Below are 24,290 nucleotides of genomic sequence, written 5' to 3'. Positions count from 1 at the left end.
AGAACATCTCTCTTTTCTCTTGAGATTAGAAATGATGTGGAATACATGAGCTAATATCTTTTTAGCTTTAAAGCCATTTGCCTTGCCTTTCTAAAGATTTACTGCAGGGTTGGAGCAGAATGTTTCCAGGTGAGCCTGATTGGGCTCAGCTAGTTGTGACAGATGCAGTTCATTTGGGGGCGGAAGGGAGAATGGTGAAGAGAGGATAAAAGGCTTTGGAAGCCACTGTAGAGTCCTTTCTGTCAGGGAAACTTTCCAGTCTTCTGTCTTAGTAACTGCCTGTTTTCTCCCTCTTATTATGCCATCACCCATTCCTCTTAATTGTTTTCTTCCTTTGGAGTTTTCCCCCTCTGCAGATTTGCGACCCTGCAGCAGCCCTTTAGTTATCCCTGGCAAAGACAGCAAAAACTTCTTGGGGGGAGCTCCTTCAGTCAGGACCCGCCGCTTGCCTCCACGCCTGGCCTGGTGCTGCATCGACTGGGATCAGCTCTGCCTCCTGCAGCCCCTAGGCTCCGGGGGCTTCGGTTCGGTCTACAAAGCCACCTACCATGGTACCACTGTGGCTGTGAAGCAGGTGAAGAAGAGCAGCAAAAACCGGCTGGCGTCACGACAGAGCTTCTGGGCCGAGCTGAACGTTGCCCGGCTACAGCACGATAACGTGGTACGTGTGGTGGCTGCCAGCACGTGTGCCCCGGCCAGCCAGAACAGCCTGGGCACCATCATTATGGAGTACGTGGGCCACATCACCCTGCACCATGTGATTTATGGCACTGGCGATGTGTGGAGACAGGGCGAGGATGACGAAGGAGGATGTGGAAGGAAGGCCCTGAGCATGGAAGAGACCGTGTGCTATTCTTGTGACATTGTGACCGGCTTAGCCTTTCTTCACTCGCAGGGCATCGTGCACTTGGACCTGAAGCCTGCAAACATCTTCATCACCGAGCAGGGAGTGTGCAAGATCGGGGACTTCGGGTGCTCTCACAAACTGGAGGAGGGTTTGTCCCAGAGCCCCCATGTTTGCCAGCAAGGGGGCACGTACACGCACCGTGCCCCCGAGCTCCTCAAGGGGGAGAGGGTCACTGCCAAAGCAGACATCTACTCCTTTGCTGTCACCCTCTGGCAAATCGTCATGCGAGAGCAGCCCTACCTGGGTGAGCGGCAGTACGTGCTTTACGCCGTGGTAGCCTATAACTTACGCCCTTCGCTGGATGCTGCCGTTTTCCACGAGTCACCGGTGGGCCGGAGGCTCCAGAGCATTATTAGCTGCTGCTGGAAGGCTAACGTAGAGGAGCGCCTGAGCGCAGCCCAGCTGCTTCCCAGCCTCAGGGCCCTCAGGGCGAGCCTCTAGGAAAAGTCAGGACTCTCACCATCTCTTTTACTGTCAACTTTTCTTCCCCTCCGCCTTTCCTCTCAAAATAATGTATTTAGCCCCTGTGTAATCTAAAGGCGTTGTTGCTGTTTTTTATACTTAAAAAAAAAACCAAAAAACAACCAAAAACCTGCTTTGTTATAAAAAGATTGTAAATAAAGAGATTTAACAAAACTCTGGGTTTTTACCATGGGAGGGGATAGAGGCAAGGATCAAGACGTTGGCAAATACGACTTTTTCTGGTTGTGTGCTGCCTTGCTCAGGGAGAAACTGGGGAATGTGATGTGGAGAAAAATACTTGTTTTCAAGTAAGTGAAGTACAAAAAAAGGGGCTGCTTTTGGAGGGTTCTTTGTACATAATACCTTTTGGTATTTCCAAAATGTCAGATGTGAGTAGTTTTTTTACACTAGCTAGGTTTGTGCATTTGAGCTTTTCCTCTTCATTTACCAAGGAATGAGTACGCATCACAAATCAATGAATGTAGAAAAATAAATAGAGAGTGTTGGGCGGGGGGGGGAGGAGGGGTTGTTCTTAGATGTACTTAATTTCAGTAAGTATGCTGTTTCTGAAATGGAAAATGTGAACTACCAAATGTCACCATTGAAATAAGGAACCTTTTTGTCAGTGTAAGGCTATTAAGAAGATACGTTAACAACCTGTGCTTTTATAAGATCTCCATGCTACCAGGTGTGTTAGTTGCAACTTGCTAATTGGTATACTGTAAACTTTAGTATATGAAGTATTATAAGAGTATCTTGTGTGGAATAGAAAGATCCCAGGTTTTGGAGGTACAGGGGGAGTTTAAAAAAAAAAAAATAATAGGGAAAAATGTGATGGGAGATGTAGATACAAAACCCTCATAAACCAAGGTAAGGGGGGGATTACTCACCATTTGCAATGCATGGGTCAGTATTAGACAAGATACTGGAAGTACTGAAAAGGAAGATCGCTTAAAGCAGTAATAATGATACTCTGCTGGTGCTCAAAGCATACACTGTTTGACTATCCGCTGGGCTACTTATGTCTTATCTACTGTCTTTCCTATCTAGTTGTAATGCGTCTGGGAAAGGAAGTGCTGTAGGCAATGCTGAAGACAGAGAGCTCTGATCCCTGATTTATCAGAACTGGTAATTATAGATCTGTCGAGATCTCAACCCTTATCTGGAGCTATGAAGATCTGACTACTGTAATTGATAGTGCCATTCTGCTCAAAGACTCAGTTTCTTTTTCAGACAGGAGAAAGAGTGATGTTTCAGTCAAATTGTTTTTCTTCTTTCCCCTTCCTCCCCCTTGCTTCCATTCTGGAAGAAAAATCCCAAAGGAATTGAGCCAGTTTCCTGATTTCTGACACACATCTGTTCTTAGCCCCGTGAAATCCTGGAAATGAGCAACTATGTGAATTTGAGATGATTCTGTAGGTCTTTATGGTATTTGGGTTGGTCATTGAAATTAATGGTTTATAAAGCATATCTAAGCTTAACTATTTCTTGCCCCTTAAGTGGAACTGTAAAATGCTGGCTGGAATCAAAAAAACGGAGGTAAATTCTGGAATAGATTTCCTGTGTTCTCTCTGTCAAAATAATTATGCTATAAGACCAGAACTTACGTTTTTTTCATGTTGCATAACTTCTTTTAGTAAACAAGAAATATCTTAGAAAAGTTATCATAAGCCAGTTACCTTTTAAAATGATTGGCTAAGGGCACATAAGATAAAATGTCGGATAAAGCCATTGGCATGCCTCACCTTGACATCAAGGTTACATAAAAATGTTTCTCCAGTCTTCAAAAGAATATAATAAAAAATGGAATTAAAGTTTTTTAGTAGTTCCTAGATGCTTATGTGTTGTATTTGTTTTGCCAATCTAGGTAGCTCGTTGCTTAAACTGCTAGAAACTTGATATTTTGTGCTTAATGATACTTTAGCATCAATAAGTGCTACTTGAGTCTCTGTGAAAAATCAAGCACCCTTCAAATTCTCTGTTATACTTGACAGAAGAATACTGGATGGCCAAGACCTACTCTTGAAGCATAATCAGCTCTGCAGATGTCTCTGTCAATTTTACTGGATTCTCTTGAGAGGGAGTGAGAACTCTGCACAGCACTCAAGATGTAGGCACATCATAATCTGCTGTCATAATGATGTTCTCTATTTTTTTAGTAACTTCTAAGATTTGATTTGCTGCTTTTTGATTGCTAATGAGCTTTGAGTTAATACTAATCAAGAAACATCTCAGGCCTGATAGCTCAGAATCCATGGTTCTATGTGATGAGGATTATTTTGCCTGTTTGCCGCACTACATCAATCTACCTTGAATTTCCTTCTGCCAGTTTCTAGCTGGCCCTTGCACTCAACGTCCTAAATAGCTCCACCATCAGCAAATGTGTTTATCTTATGGCTCACCCTCTTGCACTTCACTTATGGATGTGCTGAGCAGCACAGGACCCTGTGAAACACCGGTGGGTGCTTTCTGTAGTTGAGAGAACTGACACTTTACTTTTACCCTCTGCTCCTATCTTTTGACTTATCCAGCCCAGGATTTTCTCTCCTAAACACGGTTGCTTAGTACCTTTCAAAAGTTTGCAGTGAAGGATTTTTCAAACACCTTTGGAAACCCAAAGGGAACATATTGACCAGCTCCTTATCTGCATGCTGCCGGTGCTCCTAAAGAATTCCGATGCAATCCTTCCAACCAAAGCAATATGGGCTTATTCTAAAAAAATCATCTATGTGTTTGTTAATTCCTTTAATACAGTATCTGCTAATGTATCTTGTACAGATGTCAATCATGTAATTAGGAAAGTTATTTCTTAAAGACTTCCATGGGATATGGTGCTGGAGAGAGAAGAGGCCCGGGACACCTGGTTGATTTTCAAGGATTGCCCTCTCCAGGCTCAAGATTGGTCCATCCCAATGAGGAGGAAATCAAGCAAAGGTGGCAGGATGTCTCCCAGAATAAACAAGGAGCTCCTGATTAAACTCAAACACAAAAAATAAACATGCGAGAGTTGAGAGACCAATGAGAAGTCTGGAGCAAGGAACACTTACCATTGGTAGAGAAGGCTCAGGTTAGGGAACATTCAAACAAGCATGACACACACAAGTTCATGGGACCTGATGGGATGCACTCACAAATGCTGACCGAGCTCGCTGATGTCATTGTGAGGCCACTCTTGATTATCTTTGGAAGGTCTTGGTGGCCAGGAGCGATTCCTGAGGACTGGCAGAAAGTAAATCTTAACTCCTATCTGCAAGATGGCCAAAAAGAAGGATCTGGAAAACTACAAGCCAGTCAACCTCACCTAAATCCCTGGGAAAGTGGTGGAACAAATAATTCTGGAAACCACTGCCAAACATATGAAGGACAAAAAGGTGATTGGGAGTAGTCAGCATGGATTTATGAAGGGGAAATCATGCTTGACCAACCTGGGAGCCTTCTGCAATGAGATTACTGGCTGCTGGATGAAGGGAGAGCAGTGGCTGTTGCTTATCTCGACCTTAGTGAGGCTTTTAGCACTGTTTCCCATTACATCCTTATAGAGAAACTGATGAAGTACAGGCTAGATAGTGAAAACTGAAAACTAGCTCAGCTGCTGGGCTCAAAGGGTTGTGATCAGTGGCATGAAGTCCAGTGGGAGACCAGTCACTAGTGGTGTACCCCAGAGATCAATAGTGGGACCAGTACAGGTTAACATCTCCATTAATGGCCTGGATGATGGGACAGAGTGCACCCTTGGCAAGTCTGCAGTTGATACAGAATTGGACGGAGTGGTCAATACATCAGATGCTTGTGCTGGTATTCCAGAGTTTACCAAGCTGGAGAAATCTGCCGATGGGAATCAATGCAGGGAACTGCAAAGTCCGGCACCAGGTGGAGGATAACCCCGTGCACCAGTACAGGTAGGGGGCTGACCAGCTGGAAAGCAGCTTGGCAGGAGAAGACCTGCAGCTCCTGGCAGCCACCAAGTTGAACATGAGCCAGCAATGTGTCTGTGCGGCAAAGGCAGCCAACGGCATCCAGGAGTGCGCTACAAAGGGTGTTGCCAGCCCTTCCAGAGCATTGCCAGAAGAGACGATTCCCCTCTTCTCACTCAGCCCTGGTGAAACACATCTGGAGTGCTGTGGCCAGCTCAGGACTCTGCCTGAACAAGAAAGTCATGGATGTACTGGACCAGGAGTGCAGTGAAAGGCCACTAAGCTGATCAGGGCATTGGAACCTCTGCATGTGAGGAGAGGCTGAGAGATGGATGGGACTGTTCAGCCTGGAAAGAGAAGGCTCAGGGGGATCTTACTGGTTTGTATAAATACTGACGGGAGGCAGTAAAGATGGAGCCAGTCTCTTCTCAGTGGTGCCTAGTGACAGGACAAGATGCAATGGACAAACTCAAGGACAGGAAACTCCATTTAAATGCAAGAGAAAACATTTTTACTGTGAGGATGGTCAAACACTCGAATAGGTTGCCCAGAGAGGTTGGGGAGTCTTCATCCTTGGAGATATTCGGAACCCAACTGGACAAGGTACTGAACAAGCTGCTCTAGTTGACCCTGCTCTGAACAGGGAGTTCGACTAGACAACCTCCAGGGGTCCCTTTCAACCACAAAAGTTCTGTGATTATAATAACATTTATAGATGCTTGAATTTCAGACAGCTCCTAAGTTTTCCTACAAAAATGTTTCTAGCATCAGCCTATTTTGAGTTTCCTCCAGGGACAACACACGTGGGAACACACTTTGATTCTTTGCAATGGCTTTGTTGTCTTGGGGGGAATCAGGTTTCAATGATTGGGGGGTGGGGGGGGGGGTGGGGTGTTTGGTTTGGGGTTTTTGTTTCTTTCTTTTAAGAACCTGACATCAGTAGATCTACCAGAGAAGCTTGAGAGATTTCTTGTTCTTGATATTCTGAAAATTATAAATTATGGGGTTTATGTTAGTTCCTTGTTAGTTCCTTTTTTCCATCTATTTTTATATTTAATCCACCAGAGTTTTATACTTTCTGTTTTCTTCATCTGGACACAGCTTCAGGTTTTTAAAAGATGCCTTCTTGCTTCTAGAGCTGGCATAAAAGCTAATGAGTGTAGCTGCACATGGCTCTTTAACTTTGTCACACTTGCATACCTCCATATAAAATGTTAGCAGAAGACACATGATGCTAGCAGAGCAGTTGCAGACAATTGTGTTATAACTCTTATGGGATTCTGTTCATCCAATTTTTTCTCTTAAGTCTTTCTAGAAGCTGGTTTTGTTCCTTATCTCTCTCTCCCCATACATATGTATGCAGCACAGTTCCAGATGGTTAGCAAGATATGGTTATAAGTCAGAATAAACCTGAAGGGCTACTCGTACCTAGTTTATTTATTCTCTTCATTCCTGGAACTGATCACCAGCAGCTTGATCAGCCTAAACAGAAGATTTATTGAAGGCCTGGAGAAAGTGCTACAACCAGGTAATTGTAGTTTATCAATATCTTGCTATGCTTTCTAAACAGGAAACACTTGTGAAGCCAGTGCTGAGGATCCTTTGTATGGCTGCCCCAATCATCCATCCAACCAAATATAAAAAGGGACATCCCTTTTTCTTTTTGTGGACTAAATGCCTTGGCAGGATATATATAAAAGCATGATGAGTTTGAAAGGCTTTCATGTCCTGGTTGGCTCTGTAGGGTCTAGCAAATTTGGAAGTATGGGATCCAGTATTGCACAGATGCAGATGATGCAGCATCAGTGTAAGTCTGGGCACAGTGGTATTGTAATATGTCTTTGGGCTGTGCCCTCCAGCCCTCTGCCAGCAGGTATGCTCTATTCAGGACATGCGTTACCTGATCCTCAGAACAGGCTGGACCTCCTCAAGTAAGAGTGACCATGCATCTTGACTGTGCTCTTAGGAGGCAATAAAGCCTCATTTGTCCCATCTGGCAAATGTCAGATCTCTTATGTCTTACCATCAACAAGTTCCAAGTTCCACAGCTTGATAGAATTATTTTCCTTGGAAACTAAACTATTCTTGTATTTAGGTTTGGTTTTTTTTATAGCAGCAACTTAAGTGACATTTCTGGGACCCTGGGATCCCATGTCACAGTGGCCATTTTCTCAGGGTGAGCTGGTTTTTTGTTCTCTGTTCATAAGTAGCACAAGCTGCCTTTCAAACTTCCATCTCAACAGCACTGAGAGCTAACTATTCAAAACTGGGTGGGTTAGCTCCTTCCTCATAGCAGTCTGGGGTAACCACAGCCTGCATGGAAACTTCAGCTAGTTCTCATCAATCTCCCAGTACCTAATTTCTGAATCTGGCTGCATTTACTAATTTCAGAAAGTACATGTAAAGAAGATACTGTAAAGCGCTTGCATTCTCATGGCTAGTCATCAATAGCAGTAGCTCTGGACATATTAACCATATGGGAGTGTTATATTTTGTGCTTTCTTGGTTATACAGATAGCATTGTCTACTAAGGGAAAGCATGAATTAAAAGTTCTAATTTTGGCCTTTTTTTCTTTTTTTTGTAACTAATGGCATCCACCACCCCCAACCTCCCACTCATGTCTCTTCCCTCAAATGGGCACATGGTCAAAACTTGACAGGATGCAGTTAAGAAAGAGATTTTATGTAATTTTATCTAATTCAAACTGAATTTCCAAACAAGAGCCAATACTAGTTAGCACTGAAATAGTTTTAGGTCAAAATTAAATTTTTTCCTGCTTTTCTTCACGATGAAAGGCAATTTCCACGTGCTCTCTTGAGTTCTGTAAAGTGCAACAATTACTTTAGCAGTCAAGTGATTATAAGAAAGACAAGAAAAGATGGCTAGAAGCATGGGAAGTATGCAATTGTAATAAACAGTTCTAGGAAAAATAAGAAAGAAGGAAAAGAAAAAGCATGGAAATGTAATTTTATCATTCTGTATTACTCTTCACTTAAGTATAGCTATTACTGAAGGTTTAGTGTCTTTGGTTCCCAAATAGAAGTATCATCAGACATTTCATAATCAGTTTTTAAAAAAATGTAAACATAAGTTACAATTCTGGTGCTACTTTATTCGGGGGTGGGGTGAGTGGGAATATTACAGTTAAACATATTTTATAATTAGCAGGGAACAGTTATCTGTTTCTCTTTGACATAGCTTCTGGCTTCCCATCAGCCAGGAGCTTCTGTAATGATGCTCTGGGCTTGTTCTGTTGTTTGCTTCTCCTTCCCTGGAGGCTTCTTCTGTGTGCTCACTTACTTCATATTACTTTTCTTTTTTTCTTCCTTTTTTTTTTTTTTTTTTTGGTATCATGCTTTATCTCAACCCAGAAAGAAAGATGCAACAACACTATCTTCAAATGATAAAAATACTATATAACTTGGAGGTGGTCACATCCTTAATACAGAAGGTAGCATAGGAAGCATGAAGATGTAAGTGGGAAGATGCATGGGTTGCTTCTGTATTCTGTGGTAAGATATATCTGCAGCAAAGAATACAAAAGAAAAAAAATGTTCTACAGAATATACCAAAAATATTTGTAAATTCAATCGGACTTAAGTGGATGCTTAGTATTAGACTTGTGTATCAATTTTTGCAGCATTAGCATCTGTGTTTATAAATTCACCCACTAGAACAAAGATGAAAACAGGGGTAGAAAATGAATGGTTATTTTTAAAATTAACTGTACTTTGAACATTTTACTTATACTTCATTTTAGGCATTTATCTGCTGCAAATACCTTAATGCAGTGCTCAAAGAGCCTCTTTCTATGCTTCAGTTAACCCAGCTGCCAAATATTTGTCTGTCTGTCAAATGAAAAGCCTTAAAACCAGTTAAAGAAGGAAAATGGAACAAAAAAAGCATATTGGCATCTATCCCAGTCTGCCCTCAGCTAAGGATGCCATGGGACAATTTGACAGTAGAGGCACCATCCGCCCCTGGACTTCTCTGAGCACGAGGCTGAGTTTCGCTCCCTACCCAGCCTGAAGTTCAATAGCCTGAGTGTTCAGCAGAGCAGGGAGGTGATTGCATTTGCCTTTGCAGGGCACCTGGGATAATAGGGTAATTCATAACTTAATAAATATTCTACTGCACATGTGCCAGGCTACAAAGAGCAAAGTAGGCTGCAAATTGGAAACGTAAATGTCCAGCTCTTTTTAAGTTACTCCCCCCAGAAGGGCGGAAGGAAAACCAGTTTTATTTTCAAGCCATGTATTTTTCTCAACCACTTACTTCAAAAATGGTAAAAGAGTTTTGATTCAGATATGGCACAAGTGAAGCTGGCCCCAGAGACAAGTATAGAAAGTTGCACCTGAACAGAGATAGTAAATAAGTTGACTGTAAATAAGGGAACTGATAGGCTGGGGAGGCTGGATTTTTTTTTTTTTTTTTTAATGATAGTTAATAGTACATATTATATAATACAGTACATTTAGAGAGATACCATATCCTTTGGCCACGTCCTTGTTTCTCTGTTATCTAACAGTTCCATTAAAATGGTCTGCAGATAACACAAAGGCCACACAAAAAGCTTTTGAAGGAACGTATCATTGCACCGACATGCCAGTAGATGAATGTCACCCGAATTTCTCTTTGTATAGAAAGTGACAGAACTTCTCCAGACCTCCCTTAAAGTTGTCAATCCTTGTATAGCTTTTGGGAATGAAATGATTGCTATTAGATATTCTCTAATTTAAAGGGGAGAAAAACGATATTCTTAAAATTTAATTAATCATTCCTGTCAACAGCTGACTTTCAGAGGAAATAAATTCATTTAATTTTTTTTTAGAATGTTTTCATGCTTCCATAGTTCATTTTAAAATTTGTGTATTGAATTGCAAAGAGCATTTTGAAAAGTGTCCTAACCATAAAAATGAGCACTACCTGACAAATCATAGCAAGGGTAGTACGAAAGAGCCATTTGCACAGGGAGACAAGGGAGGTGGCTGGAGGAGGCAACGAGACAAGCCAGAATCAGGGAGAGGGGAGACACCCCCAAAAATGAACCTACTTGCTACAAGCCTTTCAATCAGTGAAGCTCTCATTGAAAAATAAGTTCATGCTGATACGTGAATTTCTGTGTTGTATTCTAGAGCTACCTGCCCACTGGACTGTCAGGACCCTCATATGACTTAAACTAAGGTCTTGAACTAGTGCTTAAAATCAGACAAGGCCACTGACTCAGTTCAGAGACATCACCCACTACCACCAGGTCATAGCAGTCTCGTTTAGTTGAAAGAAGCCTAGCCTTCCCCTCACTCCCATCCCCATCCCCCCAAAAACCCAACCCATCAAAATGGAAAACTGGCTAATTTTAAATGCTCTGTGAACCATTAACAGCCCCCAAAGTGTCTGTGAGGTTTTCTTCTTTCTTTTCTTGATGATTGCACTACATGCTAGTTATGACAATTAGTACCATACTTCAATAACACAAATGATTTAGCAATGTATACTAGTACACAAGTAATGGTGGATTCTTCATTGGAAAAGAAACTTCTTTTATATACACAACATTTTAAGAGTAAAAAGCTCAGTTTTCTGTGCCAAAGGTGTATTGTTTTTTTTTTCAGGAAAGAGGAGAATCAATCCCTAGGTATTAGCATAAGCATTTGTGCCTGCCAGAACAAAGTGATTGGCTCTACCTCACACCAGGAACATTTCACAAGAGTGTATGACAAGCAGTTCTTCCTCGGAACATGTAAGGGACTCTCAAAAAGGAAATATACCTGCTGCAAGGGTGTGGGAAGGGGGCCATTGATGGAACAAAGTACCTGCTGGGTGCTCTCAGAAATATTTTCCAGCAGTCACAATTATTGAAAGATTATATTGTAATAAGTATATTTTGTACTTAAAAACAAGAGATCACACACTGCTGAAAAAATTACAAGTATTAATGTTTCTTGAAATTTTTTCAGAGGACAGGGCTACCATACTCAAAATCACTTTCTATGTATACCACAATAATTAATTTTATTTGCCTAAAAATTGAATGCTTGACCACAACCCTCTTAAGTGCTAACACTGTCTTTTCCTCAGTTTTAAACCAGTAGACAATACTGCTCCCCTTGATCTGCGTCTGGAAAGCCTGTTGCTAGAGTTTTCAATGCGCACGGAGGTAGGAATGTTGGAAGTGCAATCATGTGCAGCTACATACAGTTGCTCTTAAAACATTTAAGTGATTGTTGCAGGGGAAAAAGACTTTTCTATTTTATATTATTTCCTGGGACACTAACCAAACCATATTCCATATTTATAATAACGAGATTTTATAAACTGGTGTGAAAGGACATGTACAAGCCCTGTTTTCATTACAAGTAAAGTAGGAACTTCTGCTGTATATTTAGGTGAAAGACAAGTTGAATAGACTTGCTGTACTCTCCTGTAAGTTGGTCTCTTAAACAGAACTGCTGGGTCTTCTATGAAATGACATTACAGACTCTACGGTTGTTGTTCCCGCCCCCCTACTGCAACCTCATAATTTCTACGTAGTAAGCTGCAGCTGCCGCTTTGCCACATTAGCTTTTTAGAGAAGTTAGCAAGCCCTTTGAAACCAAAACTTCTTAATATTTGATGCCTCTTGGATCACTTTCATGTTACGTCGTGGATCTGACCAGCTGTTCTGAACAATCAGAGTGTAATGATTTCCTCAGTGGCTAATAATTCCTGTTTCTACAGCACATCTTTAACACCACAGTATCTCCTTTAGTTCCAGATCCTAAGTTCTATGCTATTATTCCTCTTTTTGTCAGGTTTTGAGTAATTTAACTTGGCTGTTCACAGAGGGTCAGGTCACAACAGGAGAAGCATTACTGAATTGGCTTTAGTCTGTCTTTACAAATGCCAGGGTTGGAAAGGGCATCTCTTTGCAAGTCCCACAGAAGTCAGTCTGACACCTGGATGTAATATAGATAAAATTGTGAGATGCAAATAATATCCTGCTCTAACAGTCCTGTGCCATCAGGATGCTGATTCCCCCTTGCTTTAAATCTCCTCATCTTCTATGGCAAGCATTTGCTACATTTTGTAATTTTGTGCTTACAAGTGTTCATCACCTGGAAACCAGTTGGATCAAGAATATCGCAAAGAGGAAACTAATCTCAAAGGGATGAGGAAAAACTTCTCAGGAAAAAGAAAACAAAACATGATGCAGCGATGCATTCAATATCAAGAGAAGTTTTTCCCCTAGTCGTAAGGCAGTGTGAGGTCAGGATCATTCCTTAAATTATCCCTGCTCCATGATAGAGAGGCAGCACAAGACCGTGAAACAATTCCCTCCTACTCTGTCTCGCCAAAGAATTACATTAGATTAAACTGATCTTTGGAAGAAAAAAATGTCATCAGTGACTTCATAACTGGGCTCTAAAACAGTAGACAGAGGGTCATGGGCAAAAATATATGTGGACTACATACGCTGGTAAACTTAATTGCTGTAAAATTAATCAACGTTTTCTTCCTCAAGGACAGACATCCAACCATGCAAATACTCTGCTGCTGGTAGCTTCCCACAGAGTCTTTGCAGGAGGGAGACATAAGGAGGAAAGGCATTTCCAAAGTCTTTGTTAGCACAGTATTGCAAGAGTTTGTACGCACCAGCATGTACTGCTAGCTCCTAAACACACCGAGTACAAAGCATCTGTAGAGAAGCCAGCGAGGTAAGTGTAGCAAAGCAACCTGCCTCCTGAAAGCCATTTCCAATTCAGTTGTTAAAACAGCTTGCTATGTTCAAAGAGTCCCATGGATATTATTTGAGTAGATGCAACTTTTCAACACGTGCTATGAACTATTGCAGTCTTCCTGAACTGTCTACTTTTTCAAAGTAAAACAGATCATGACCAACAGTGCCAAGCGGTGCTGCCTCAAGTGGCCAAATCTGGATTGAAAAGATTTGTGTAGTTTGGAATACATATTTTATACTTGATTAACTTTTCCACATATGAAGTCTTCCAAGGTGATTTCCAAAATGAAAACTGGATGCAAACCCAGTTTTGCTTCTGTGCCCACTAGTCTTGCTTTCACTGGACTGATGCTGGGGATCTTTTGTACAGGAATTGCATGCCCCCCTCTTGGTAACGTGGCCTGGATAACAACAGATGATACGGTAGGAATGCAAGTGTAAATAGTGTGTGGGAACAGAATACCCAAATTGGCATGTTCTGAGAGGATGTTTGCCCCAAACCTGATAACGCTAAGAGGAAATTAACAATAACAAAGCTTGCTTAAAACAATGACCACCCAGATTAAACAGTAACCAGGGGATTAGATTACAAAGAGCCTTTTGAGAAAAAAAAGCTTGAAAAGCAGCATGAGAATTTGTCATTGTTGGAAGAAACCTTGGAGTGGGAAAGCAGTACCACAGCAGCAGGTGTTATTACTTCCAAGGCCAGAGAGCATCCTCCCCATCGGACACAGTAAGTAGCTGCCACGCTACTCCCTGTATGGGCCAGGGGACTGACAGGATGAGGCATAGCGGCAGGGAACCACCTCTCAAGAGCGCGTATGGGAACTCACAGGGCATGCTTTCACCGGCACATGGATTAGCTGCGCAGGTACACATCCCCACATCTCCAACAAGGATTTAGAAACAGGGGAATCTGCACTCCCAAAAGCCGGAGTGTGCATTTGTAACCTGCACTTCTCACAAGAGAAGGGATGTGCATATAGAACTGTGTGAATACCTAGGTGGGATCAGTTGTAGAAAGGTACGCAAGAAATTTGTAGGTGCTAATTAACACTTTGTAAGCATCTAGTATTGTGATTTCTGTTGTATTGCTGATACTGATCCACAATATATAGTTCACTGATTACTGGCAAATGACATGTTGCTAATCAATAAACTGCCTTGGTGCTGTCAAGATGACATGAGCTGCACACTTATTCTCTGCAAAAAGTTGCTGTTTCATTATTACAAATTTGACAAAAGCCATCACATCTACAGAGCCAGGAGTGGAGAGGCAATAAATATTCTTCCAGAAAAGAAGAGCAGACCTAATTCATCAATCTGAAAAAAAAAAAAATCTTAAGACTGAACTAGGGCAGGACAAATTAAAATAATATCCTCCTGAAAGCAGCCCAGATGTACAATCCTGTTTCAATCCTGAGTGTTCAAAGACGTATTGCAGTGATGTATCGCAGACTCAGTGTCACTAGAAATGCTCTAGTGAATTAGCAGCTCTGTATTTTGTGTCCCTGTGATTTGTGTCAAAAGAACAAGGCAAAACAGGCTGACAAAGAAGTTTTGCTCTAACCAGGTCAACGATATTAGAAGCCAAGTGTATTATCTGTCAGGCATAAAGTGCATATTTAGAAGGAAAGAGCTTGTGATGATAAATATGAAGTTCATCCTGCCCAGCTGAAAAAGTCCTTTAACGATCAATATTTGCAGCAACATTCGTCAACAGTAAAAGACTCCATCAAAGCATAATTGCTCTTTTTCCGAGTCATGGATCTAGTTCATGTTTTCCATGGTTACATGAAAAATTTTTAAGGTAAAGAGAGCCTAGTATTTTGAGGTGGGGTGCATTTTTATATGGTGAGCTTTATGCCAGAATTGGCGTGGAAATTTAGAAAATTTAAAACGGACAGGCTAGGTGCAATATGAGAACTCCAGCTGCAGACTGGTGCTCATGCACTGTGTGTTTCTGTCCATCTGCTACCTGCAGAGGACATTAGTTGCCAGTTAGCAACTACCCAGCTACACAAATTGGTCTTTAAAAAGGGGATATTTTCAGTTCCAGTGGATTTTCTGGAAGTTTCAATAGCTGAGGCACCTGTAAACACAGTAAATACAGATGTTCAAAACCTAAGACAAAGGTATATTCAACAGGTAATACCTAACTGCTGAGCAGAGAACTTGGAGGAGAGTTCCAAGTAACAACTGAGTAACATCAAGTTAACACGAGAGGATTGGCAGATACCTACAATTAAGACCGAGCAGATGCTGAAGCCTTTCTTAAGAGGCTTGAAAATAGCTTTCATCGGATTGCTGCTGACTGGTTTAGATACTCCACCACTTACTGACGATTGCCTGAGAAGCCTCAAGTATGATCCTGCTTCACAGGTATTTTATGACCAGAAGTTCAAACAAAATCTTTTAAAGTGTGTTCAGATCTCCAAGACCTGGGAAAATTAAATAGGAATATATTTTGGCAATATGTTAATCACCACTGAAAGCAAAGACTAGAGGCATTAGGCTGGCATAACCCAGGTAGCTTGCAGGGAGCTGCCCACATCAAATAATCGCTATGAAAAATGACAAAGCAGATTTAAGGAACCTACTGTGAGGCCTGCCAAAACTATCCACAGGTCACCTGTGTGAAATAAGTAGAATGAATCTACTCAAAAGAATAAATGGTGTTCACAAGCCAATTTGCAAAGCCTGGGGAATACGTCTGTCTTTTGAACCACCAAAAGGTGCATCAGAGCTCAGCATTCACCAGAAGACAGCACAAGCCTTCATTTCGAGAATTTATTACAATACTTCAGATGCTGAGCGACAGCAGGTACATGCTTGTTCAGTTAACTCTTCAGTAACATAGGCAGACTCATACCAGGATCTACTCTTGAATTATGACCACTCTAGCACTACAAGAACATCTAGATCTCCTCAAAAATCGTTTTTGTCACATGAACAAAGGAAGAAAGAAGGTTAATTGACATCTGGACTAAATGGATTTACATTTGTAGCACATGGGACAACTTTTCTGGATAAAAAGCTGTATAATTTAGCCTGTCAAAGAGGGAAGAAAAACCCCCAACCTTCACAGGCAAAACTTATCAAGGTTAAATGCGATGGCATTAAGTAGCTAAAGAATCAGGTGATCATTCATCTAGCACAAAGTAAAGATGATCAGGCTAAAATTAAGCAAATGACCACAAACCTGACAAGAACCTAACTCCCTACACATATGTATTTAATTGATAGGAACTGAATTACTGATTTGCAAGCATAAATTGAATCTAATTGATTTTATTATAAGCTAGTAGAAAATATATGGATAACAAACTATTTGGTTCATTACTCAGGACCGTTTCTGAAGGACAAACTAGTCAAAGGAAGGGAGAAGAAAACCCCAGTAACTATAAAGAAACAGAATAAAGTCATGAATGCACATGGAACAACTTTCTGTGTGATACATCATGAAATTTGGTATTAAATTGTGTCTGCTACAGACTACTGAGTCATGTTAAAAGCATGCCTTGCTGCTTAATTGTTTATCTTCTTAGTTACGCGATATGCGGAAAACACTCCTGGAAGCTTCACCTAAAAAGCATATGCCAACAGTGTATTTTAAGTCCAAACTCACAATCTTGTAACTAAAGTTAGCATTAGCTGGGGAGAAAAACCTACATTAAAACCAATATGTAACCAAAGGAAAACCAGGCATAATACAAAATATGAATTAGAAGGTAAGAATGACAAAAATATTCAGAAGGTAAGCAAAAAGTTGTATTTACAATGGATATTTACTCATGGGCATAGCATGAAGGAGAGGTTTGGGCTTCTTTTTCCATAGCGCATTTCAGAGAAAGCAGGAACTTCAGATAAATTTCTGTTCTACATATGTGGAGAAAAGCAACATGTATCAGAAAATTCTAACAATAGCTAAGAAAAGCCTTAAACATAGGAACAGAAGTAAGGCGGTTTTTAAATCAGCAGCTCCAGATAGCTTGCATCCAAGAATTTTAAGAGCTGGCAAAGGAGACTTGTGTGCTGTTAATGTGGATTTTCCATAAGCTTTGAGAAATCTGGGGAAGCTCAGAAAAAAATAATCTCAAAGAAAGCTGAGGTGTTGCCAATACTAGAAAAAAAAAGTAAGAAAGCAACAAATTCAGGAACTTAATGTCAACCTTGCATCAATCCCGGGGGAACCCCCCCCCCGCCAAAACCAAAAAAACAACCACAAACAACTGACTTCTTGATATAGGAACAAGAAATAAATAGAAAATTTTACTTAAATTACACAGCTTAAATGTATGGAAAATGTATCTTTTCAGATTGACTTTTTTTCTCATGCAATTATAACATAGTGTTTGGTAGACAATAGGAACAGTGTTGATAGAACACATTTGTACATTGACTTGTTCAGTAGGACACAGAAACTGGCATAGCTCTGCGCATATAGTTCATAGTAAGTAAATTTAAGGTTACAGGTCTGTGTCATCAATGAGGAATCAGTCAGACGTATTTCTAATTGAATCCCACAGGAATTAGTTCATGGCAGCAAGCTACTAAGTTTTTTATCTGGAAATAAAGTTTACTAAGAACATTCATAAAAGCTACAATAAATAATGTAGCAAGATTGCTTGATTGGGAACCATCTGGATTACTGGAAAATCAAGTGTTTCAGCATGATCAGTGTGAGGTCACAATATTTAAGAGTAATTAATATAAAACACTTATAGATGGGAAACTTCCTCAGGAAGTAGTTGGAATAGCTGATAAGAGAGTAAACGTGGGTTCCTTATGCATAAATGAGTTCAAAATTGTTAATATAATTGTTAAATGGCTCAGAAAACAAACCACCAGAACCAAATGCAGGAGGAAGAGGCCAGAGAAACAGGACTATCAAAGCAGATTTTTCAAGTAGATCTTCACTGGCAGAAGACATTGCTGCATTTCAGGAAGCAGCAACAGGATGACAACTTCTGTATCCATGTTTATTGGAACTGCTTTATCAGATTATAGCATCTAGTCCTAAGAAGTTATTAGTAAACCAGAGATTTCAAAGAGCAAGAACAAATGGCTCAAGTGCAAAGCAAGTCTAAATTTGAGCATCACAATGGAATAATTAGCATACAGAAGTTAACTCCATCACGTGAGGCTTAAGGACCATACGGAGAACTATAAAGCATTTGGTAGGGGAAAAAAACTCCCAAACTATATTAAGTGCAGTATGATAGCTGAAAGTAAGTTCATATTAAAACACCAAGCAGGCTTTTTCTGAATAACTGTAGTAATTACTAAGCTTCTAGAGGTGACAGTAGTTTTGCTAGCCTTATACGTGTCTGATTACTGGACAAAACTCCAAACTAGAATTAAAACATTCTTTTTAAGAGATAGTCACAGTGACTTTACTATAGGCCATCATTTCCTAATACGTAACATCCGTTTCTCCAGTTCAATAAACCTGTCAAATAGTGATGCAACTAGAAACAGGCACGCTCTCAGCAAAATGCTTGTTTGAGGACTGACAGTTATCAGTCTCCAGGCCAAATCAATGACTGTTCTCATTAAAAAACACCCCTCCAATGCCCAGTCTGAATAAATAAAGGGACTTTGATAAGTACAGTGAATATAAAGCTCGTAGTTTTGAGATTGAATGAAACTAGCATTTTTACTTAAAGCTTCGGCTCTTGCACCTCCGCTTTCAGTAATGACAAAAAAAAAAAAAAAGGCTTGGATGGGAACAGGCTCGCTATCACTGGAAGCGATCGAGACTCGCTTGTGTAGCAAATCCCGGTACCTCCCCCAACAGAACGCCGAAGCCTACCGGCGGCGGCAACCGGGAGCGCAAAGCTGCCCGCGGGGCCCGAGGGGGAACGGCGCCGTGCCCCACAGGGCGCCCACCGGGCCCGGGGCAGGGCGCAGGGGGCACAGCAGCCCCACGAACCGCCCTCGCCGCGGCGGCGGGCCCCGGCGCTCAGCCCTGCCAGCTGCGCGGCGGCAGCCGCGCCTGCCCCTCACCGCCGCCGAGCCCGGCCGGAGCCGCTCGCGGCCCCCTTCTCCCCGCCCCGTTACTCGCCCTCAGCCCCGCCACCGGCACCTACGGGCCCGCCGCGGCCGAGCGCTCGCCGAGCAGGAGGCCGGGCCGACCCGGCTTCCCCTCCCCGGCGCTTCCGGGCCCCGGCTCGGCGGGTGAAAGGTCCCGCAGCGCCCGGATGGAGGCGGCGCCGCTCGGTATATAAGCGCCCCGCGTCCGCCGCGCCCTCCTCTCCCCCGCGCCGCCCGCCGCCGCCGCCTCCTGGCTCACCGCTGTTCGCTGGGCCCCGCGCCGCCCCTCGCCCGGGAATAAGTCGGTCAGGAAGGCTCCGCCGCCGCCATGGTGAGGCGGGCAGCGAAGGGGGGGGAGAGGCGGGAGCGGGGCCGCCGCCGCCGCCGCCGCCTCCTCCTGCGGCGGCCGGCAGCGCCGCGTGGCCGGCGGGCCCGGGCGGCCGCGTGCGCCCCGCCGGTGCTGGCCCTCGGCCCTGGCGTTGGGTGGGGGGGGGGGGGGGGCGCGGAGGATCCCCGGCTGCCGAGGCGGCTTGACAGTCGGGGGCGCGGCGGGCCGGGGCCGTGCGCCGGGTCGTGTGTGTGTGTGTCCTGTCCGCGCCCCCGCGAAAGCCGGCCTGCGGGGAGGGCGGTCCGTGAGCCCCGGACGCAGCAGGCCGCGGCGGCCGTAGCGCTTCTTCCTGGCTGAGCTGCCCTTCGGGAGCGGCGTCTGGTGGGGCCGGGGCCGGGGCCGTCCGCGGGGGAGCGCGGGCGGAGAGGAGGCCGCCTCAGCCCGGCGTGAGTGGTGCTGGCGAGGCCTCGTGCGTTTGCCCTTAAAACGGGCTTTTACTGGAGGAGTGCGCGTGGGCTAACGCGACAGGTAGCATCTCATCAACGTGAGAAATACCGTGGTTCATCCACGGTTTTCATAAGGCCTTTCTTCCTCCGGATTTTCCCTTTTGTTTTCTTTAACCCATTCACTTGGTCCACGTTGATGCCCAATTATTTGCCAGCGCTTCGTTGCATAAGCCCTGCACATCAGTTTCCCGAGTGGCCAAATTAGTCTTTCTGGCCAGACGCCCCTTTTCGTCCTCACTGCTTTTAAGTTGTGGCTGTTCTGTCCACGCCTTCGTTACTTAATTCGTGGTGAGGTTAAGCTGTAAGATATGTGGAATTTGAAATGTATTTATTTTTGAGGACGAGGAGTATTAGTGGCTAGGCGGCCTGTTGGCAAACCTGCAGGCAAGCCAGGGAGGGATGTTCTTGCAGCTTCCCACCGTGAGGTGCAATCAGACACTTAAAAAATTGCCCTTCCACAAAGCAGTTCGGGAGGGCTTTGCCCTTCCTTTCTGTTTCCGCCATTTCTTCCATCCCACCGTACCCTTTGGGTATGTCATCTAGGCAGTAGAATAAAATAGTCCCATAGCCAAATTGTTCTTTACGCTCTAGAAGTCTGTTTTTAAGAGGCTGCGGATAGCGTTAGTTGGTGTTGACTGTAGTGCCTAATATTTGTAACTTCAACATTTTAGGCGTTTAAAGATACTGGCAAAGCACCTGTGGAACAAGAGGTAGCAATTCATCGCATTAGAATTACTTTGACAAGTCGCAATGTAAAATCACTTGAGAAGGGTGAGTGATGCTTTTTCTTTTTTTAACTGGAGTAGCTTGTTAAGTAATGAATGATATATAAGATACAACATATCGCAAAACAGAACGCATTGAAACCAGCTGTCATTAAAGACATTAGCGTTTGCCTGTTTGTGTGTGACTTGGCTAACAAAGTCAACCCAAAGCGCTTCATACACTGACAAATAGGTTCTAATTTCATTTTAACGGAAGCTAGTGTTTGGGGTTTTTCACCATGCTGAAAACTTCACGTCATAATGACTGACTAACGTAAGAGAGTGCAGCTTCCTCCTTTTAGTTCTTGTGGGGGGTTTTAGTTCGTCACTATTTGAATGTATAAGAACTGAAAGGCACTGGTTTTGTGATTGATATTTTGTCACTCTTGTTATCAGTTTAGTTTAGAAGCTTAACGTTCTTTAAGAAATTATTTAATGTTGCTTAGAAACTGGCTTTGCCGGTGTTTTAATCGTATGATGTAAATGTTGTAGAGTCACTGTTTGATGCAGGATCTTCCAGCTGATAATGGCTTAAATACAGCTTAAACTTGTAGTAATGGCTTTTGTCTACTGTTGTAATATGATTTTGCTCACCGCGGCATAACGCTTCCACTTGTTGGCTATGAGGATAACCCTTAAAATGAATGGCAATGATCACTTCATACGCTATTCTGAGCCAACTTCTTGTTTGAAATCTTCATTTAAGAAAGCAAGAAAAAAAATACTCACCAACCTGAGCTATTTTGTGGGTTTTTTTTTCAGTCTGTGCTGACTTGATCAGAGGTGCTAAGGAAAAAAACCTAAAGGTGAAAGGACCTGTTCGCATGCCCACCAAGGTACTTAAAACACTGTTTTCCTGTCTTAAAAGTTTGTTTTTTTCTGCAAATGTGTACTTAAAACATCTTTTTTTTAAAAAAAAAAAAAGTTGAGATGAAAAGCAGTACTACTAAATTGAGGCTGACCCAGCGTAAACAGATAATGACTTCACAAGTTGCTTTGACACTTGGGGCAACGGTTTAGTGCAAAACATCTTCAACATGGAAGGGGTTTTTTTTTCTCTTCAATTTATTTTAATCATGGATTATTATTTTTTTTTTAATTAAATTGAATATGGGGAAGGACTGTTAACATCAGTAGAATATAACTTGAGTAACTTTCCAATGACGTAGATACCATACAGCATTTTTAGGTGGGTTGATTTGATTGTAGATTAGTCTTCTGTATGCATCAACTAAATAACCCGTGTTTATGATTTTTCTTCAGACTCTGCGAATCACTACCAGGAAGACGCCTTGTGGTGAAGGTTCCAAGACCTGGGATCGTTTCCAAATGCGTATCCATAAGCGGCTCATTGACTTACACAGCCCTTCTGAGATTGTGAAGCAGATCACTTCCATCAGCATTGAACCAGGTGTAGAAGTCGAAGTTACTATTGCTGATGCCTAAACGATGGTCATCGTTGAATAAAGTTGATTTACAGATTTTCATCACTGTTTGTTTTCATATGCGTGCCAAGAGTCTTGGGTGGCCCTATGATAATTTCTATGAAGAAGGGCAACAGAGATGATAAACAAAATGTTGTGTGAGAGGATTGTATGATACTTAAGGAAGAATATGTCAGTTGTAAACGTCAGGAAGATGAAACTTGGGCATCATAATTACACTGGAGGTCGGTGACTGTATGGACTTGCAGCACTTAAATTATTAAAAAATATATTTTCGATAAAGGATTTAACTTTGGCTGAAATCTTAGTCTATACCCAGACAAGCAGTAGCATTAAAATTGATGTTTAGGTAAATTACCAAGTTTTCAATTCTTAGGGTTTGCTATGCAAGGCTGAACTTAACACTTTAGTGTACATGGCTTTTTTTTTTTCACCATGCTTTTCACAGGCAGTGGATCCTGAGTTAGTTATAAAACTGTATAATTTGTGGTGAATATGTTGAATTTAGCATGCTCTTTCTTTAGAGTTGCATGTAGAGTCACAAAACTAAGCTGTGAAACTCTAGTTGTCTTTCTAGGTTTAGATTTCCATAGATTTGAGTATTAAAGGTAATGTTAAAGGTAAGCTTCACATGTAAAGCAATAAAGCAGCCATTTTCATGGTTGCTACTTAGGCTTCTTAAGTTTGGTGGTGCATTTTTTGTCTTCTGCAAACTAATCCTTAAAGGAACCATGATGAGTGCTTAAACCCACAAGACACAAAGCCCTGAGTTAAATGAAAGAACACCGTTTCATCCATTTAAGATCAGGTTGCTGCTTCTGCTTCAAGCATAGCAGAGAACTTGAATTCTAATTAAACAAGCAGAATTGAGGAAATGTGGTTGTGTGGACCTTGAGGTCCCATTTGTATTTGCTAAGACCTAAAGCAGTTGCCAAAGCTTGAGCTTTCTTGCTCAAGGGATTCAAGAGTCCCTCACCTGCCCACTTGTCTTAATTTCATTAAATGTAAAGCCTTAGAAGGATTCTATTCCTCTAGTTAGCAGGCTCTCAAGAGCTTTGGTAGAAGGGAGAGGTGACAAACTTAGTTGCATTTACACACAACAGATCATGCGAAGCCTGCTTCCTTGGGAAACATCTCTGAGAATTGTGTGAGCAGAGAAGAAAAAATGTGTCTTCGTAAAGGTCAGTTTCTGCTAATATGTTACAAACACTAGCTGCCTGACAAATACTTCTGGCCTTAGTTTTAAAATTATTTGTATTTTATGGGGTGCTCTGAAAAGCATGGTAAGAACTTGGCTTTGCGACAGCAGGCAGGTTAGCAGGGGATGAACAGGCGAACAGGTAACAGACTAGAACTGTTACTAGCAGAGGCTGGCTGACTTTTATGTGTGATTAGCTAGTACCTTTCACCCAGGTAGTCTTCCCTCTGCTTAACCCGATAGCCTTCTGACTGAAAGCACTTGGAGGGATCTAGGGAGGGCTGGCTAGCTTTAACGTCATTTCTGTCTTTGGGCTCTCCTGTTAGTCAAAACCTATTGCGATGAAATGGCTTTTTATTGCCTTACAGCTGGCCATACCTCAGACTTAACACAGTGCCTCTTAAACACACCTAAATGACCTGAAGTCCCACCTATGTTCTTCGACCAGCTGTGGCTCTTTAAAAACACGTCTTCTGTGGTCTTTTTGGTGTGCTGCTTTCTTTTCACCCGCCCCCGACTCGCTCTGAAGGACAAGTGCAACTTTACCTTTGCGGCTGGGTCTTGCGCTACACGGAAACTGAATGCTCCTCTCTGCGGGGACGGGCTCACGCGTGAAGGTTTCCCACCCTGCAGCGGAAGATCGGAACGTTTCGGTGGGCCGCAGGCTGCCGTGCCGTTCCCTCCACGGGGGGGACGGCTCCCGCCTCTCAGCGGGGTGTTCCCCCCCCCCCCCCCCAACACCCGGGTACGCCGTTCCCTCGACCTGTCACGCTTCTGGCCTGGTGTAACCTGAGCGTGTTGTGGTTTATTTGTTTTCTGCTCAGTTTACGACAACACCGCGTAGTGTCGAAACGGTTACATAACACCCGTAACGACTTTATATAACTGTTTTGATGGCAATACTTAGGTATCCGCGTCTCCCCCTCCCAACCACCCACCCCCCCAGCAAGCTCTCGGTCACGCAGGACACACCCCCTCCCCCCCCCCCACCCCCCCCCGGTCTGGCCGCGGA

General features: G+C 42.8%; 2 protein-coding genes and 1 non-coding gene across 3 annotated transcripts; all 3 read left to right on the top strand.

The window, feature by feature from the left end:
• The first annotated feature begins 298 nt into the window (after positions 1–298).
• Positions 299–1,348, top strand: MOS (MOS proto-oncogene, serine/threonine kinase). Its single transcript, XM_049825770.1, has one exon. The coding sequence runs from the start codon at positions 299–301 to the stop codon at positions 1,346–1,348; it is 1,050 nt and encodes a 349-aa protein (XP_049681727.1).
• Positions 1,349–19,236: 17,888 nt separating this feature from the next.
• RPS20 (ribosomal protein S20) lies at positions 19,237–22,122 on the top strand. The gene is made up of 4 exons (XM_049825809.1): positions 19,237–19,368; positions 20,543–20,642; positions 21,398–21,471; positions 21,899–22,122. The coding sequence occupies exons 1-4, from the start codon at positions 19,366–19,368 to the stop codon at positions 22,079–22,081; spliced, it is 360 nt and encodes a 119-aa protein (XP_049681766.1). The 5' UTR covers positions 19,237–19,365; the 3' UTR covers positions 22,082–22,122.
• On the top strand, positions 21,253–21,317 carry LOC126051284 (small nucleolar RNA U54). Its single transcript, XR_007509773.1, has one exon. It is a non-coding gene; the product is annotated as a small nucleolar RNA U54 (small nucleolar RNA).
• Positions 22,123–24,290: the final 2,168 nt, after the last annotated feature.

The sequence above is a fragment of the Accipiter gentilis genome, chromosome 2 (genome assembly GCF_929443795.1).
Source record: "Accipiter gentilis chromosome 2, bAccGen1.1, whole genome shotgun sequence".
In the NCBI taxonomy this organism is placed as follows: Eukaryota; Metazoa; Chordata; class Aves; order Accipitriformes; family Accipitridae; genus Astur; species Astur gentilis.
Note: the sequence above shows the minus strand (reverse complement) of the source record. Positions and strands in the feature narration are given on the sequence as shown.

Coding starts and splice junctions, on each gene's coding strand:
- MOS (XM_049825770.1), top strand. CDS start 299: ATGCCATCACCCATTCCTCTTAATTGTTTTCTTCCTTTGGAGTTTTCC.
- RPS20 (XM_049825809.1), top strand. Junction 20,643..21,397: donor TGTAAAATCACTTGAGAAGG/GTGAGTGATGCT, acceptor TTTTTTTTTCAG/TCTGTGCTGACTTGATCAGA. Junction 21,472..21,898: donor CTGTTCGCATGCCCACCAAG/GTACTTAAAACA, acceptor ATTTTTCTTCAG/ACTCTGCGAATCACTACCAG.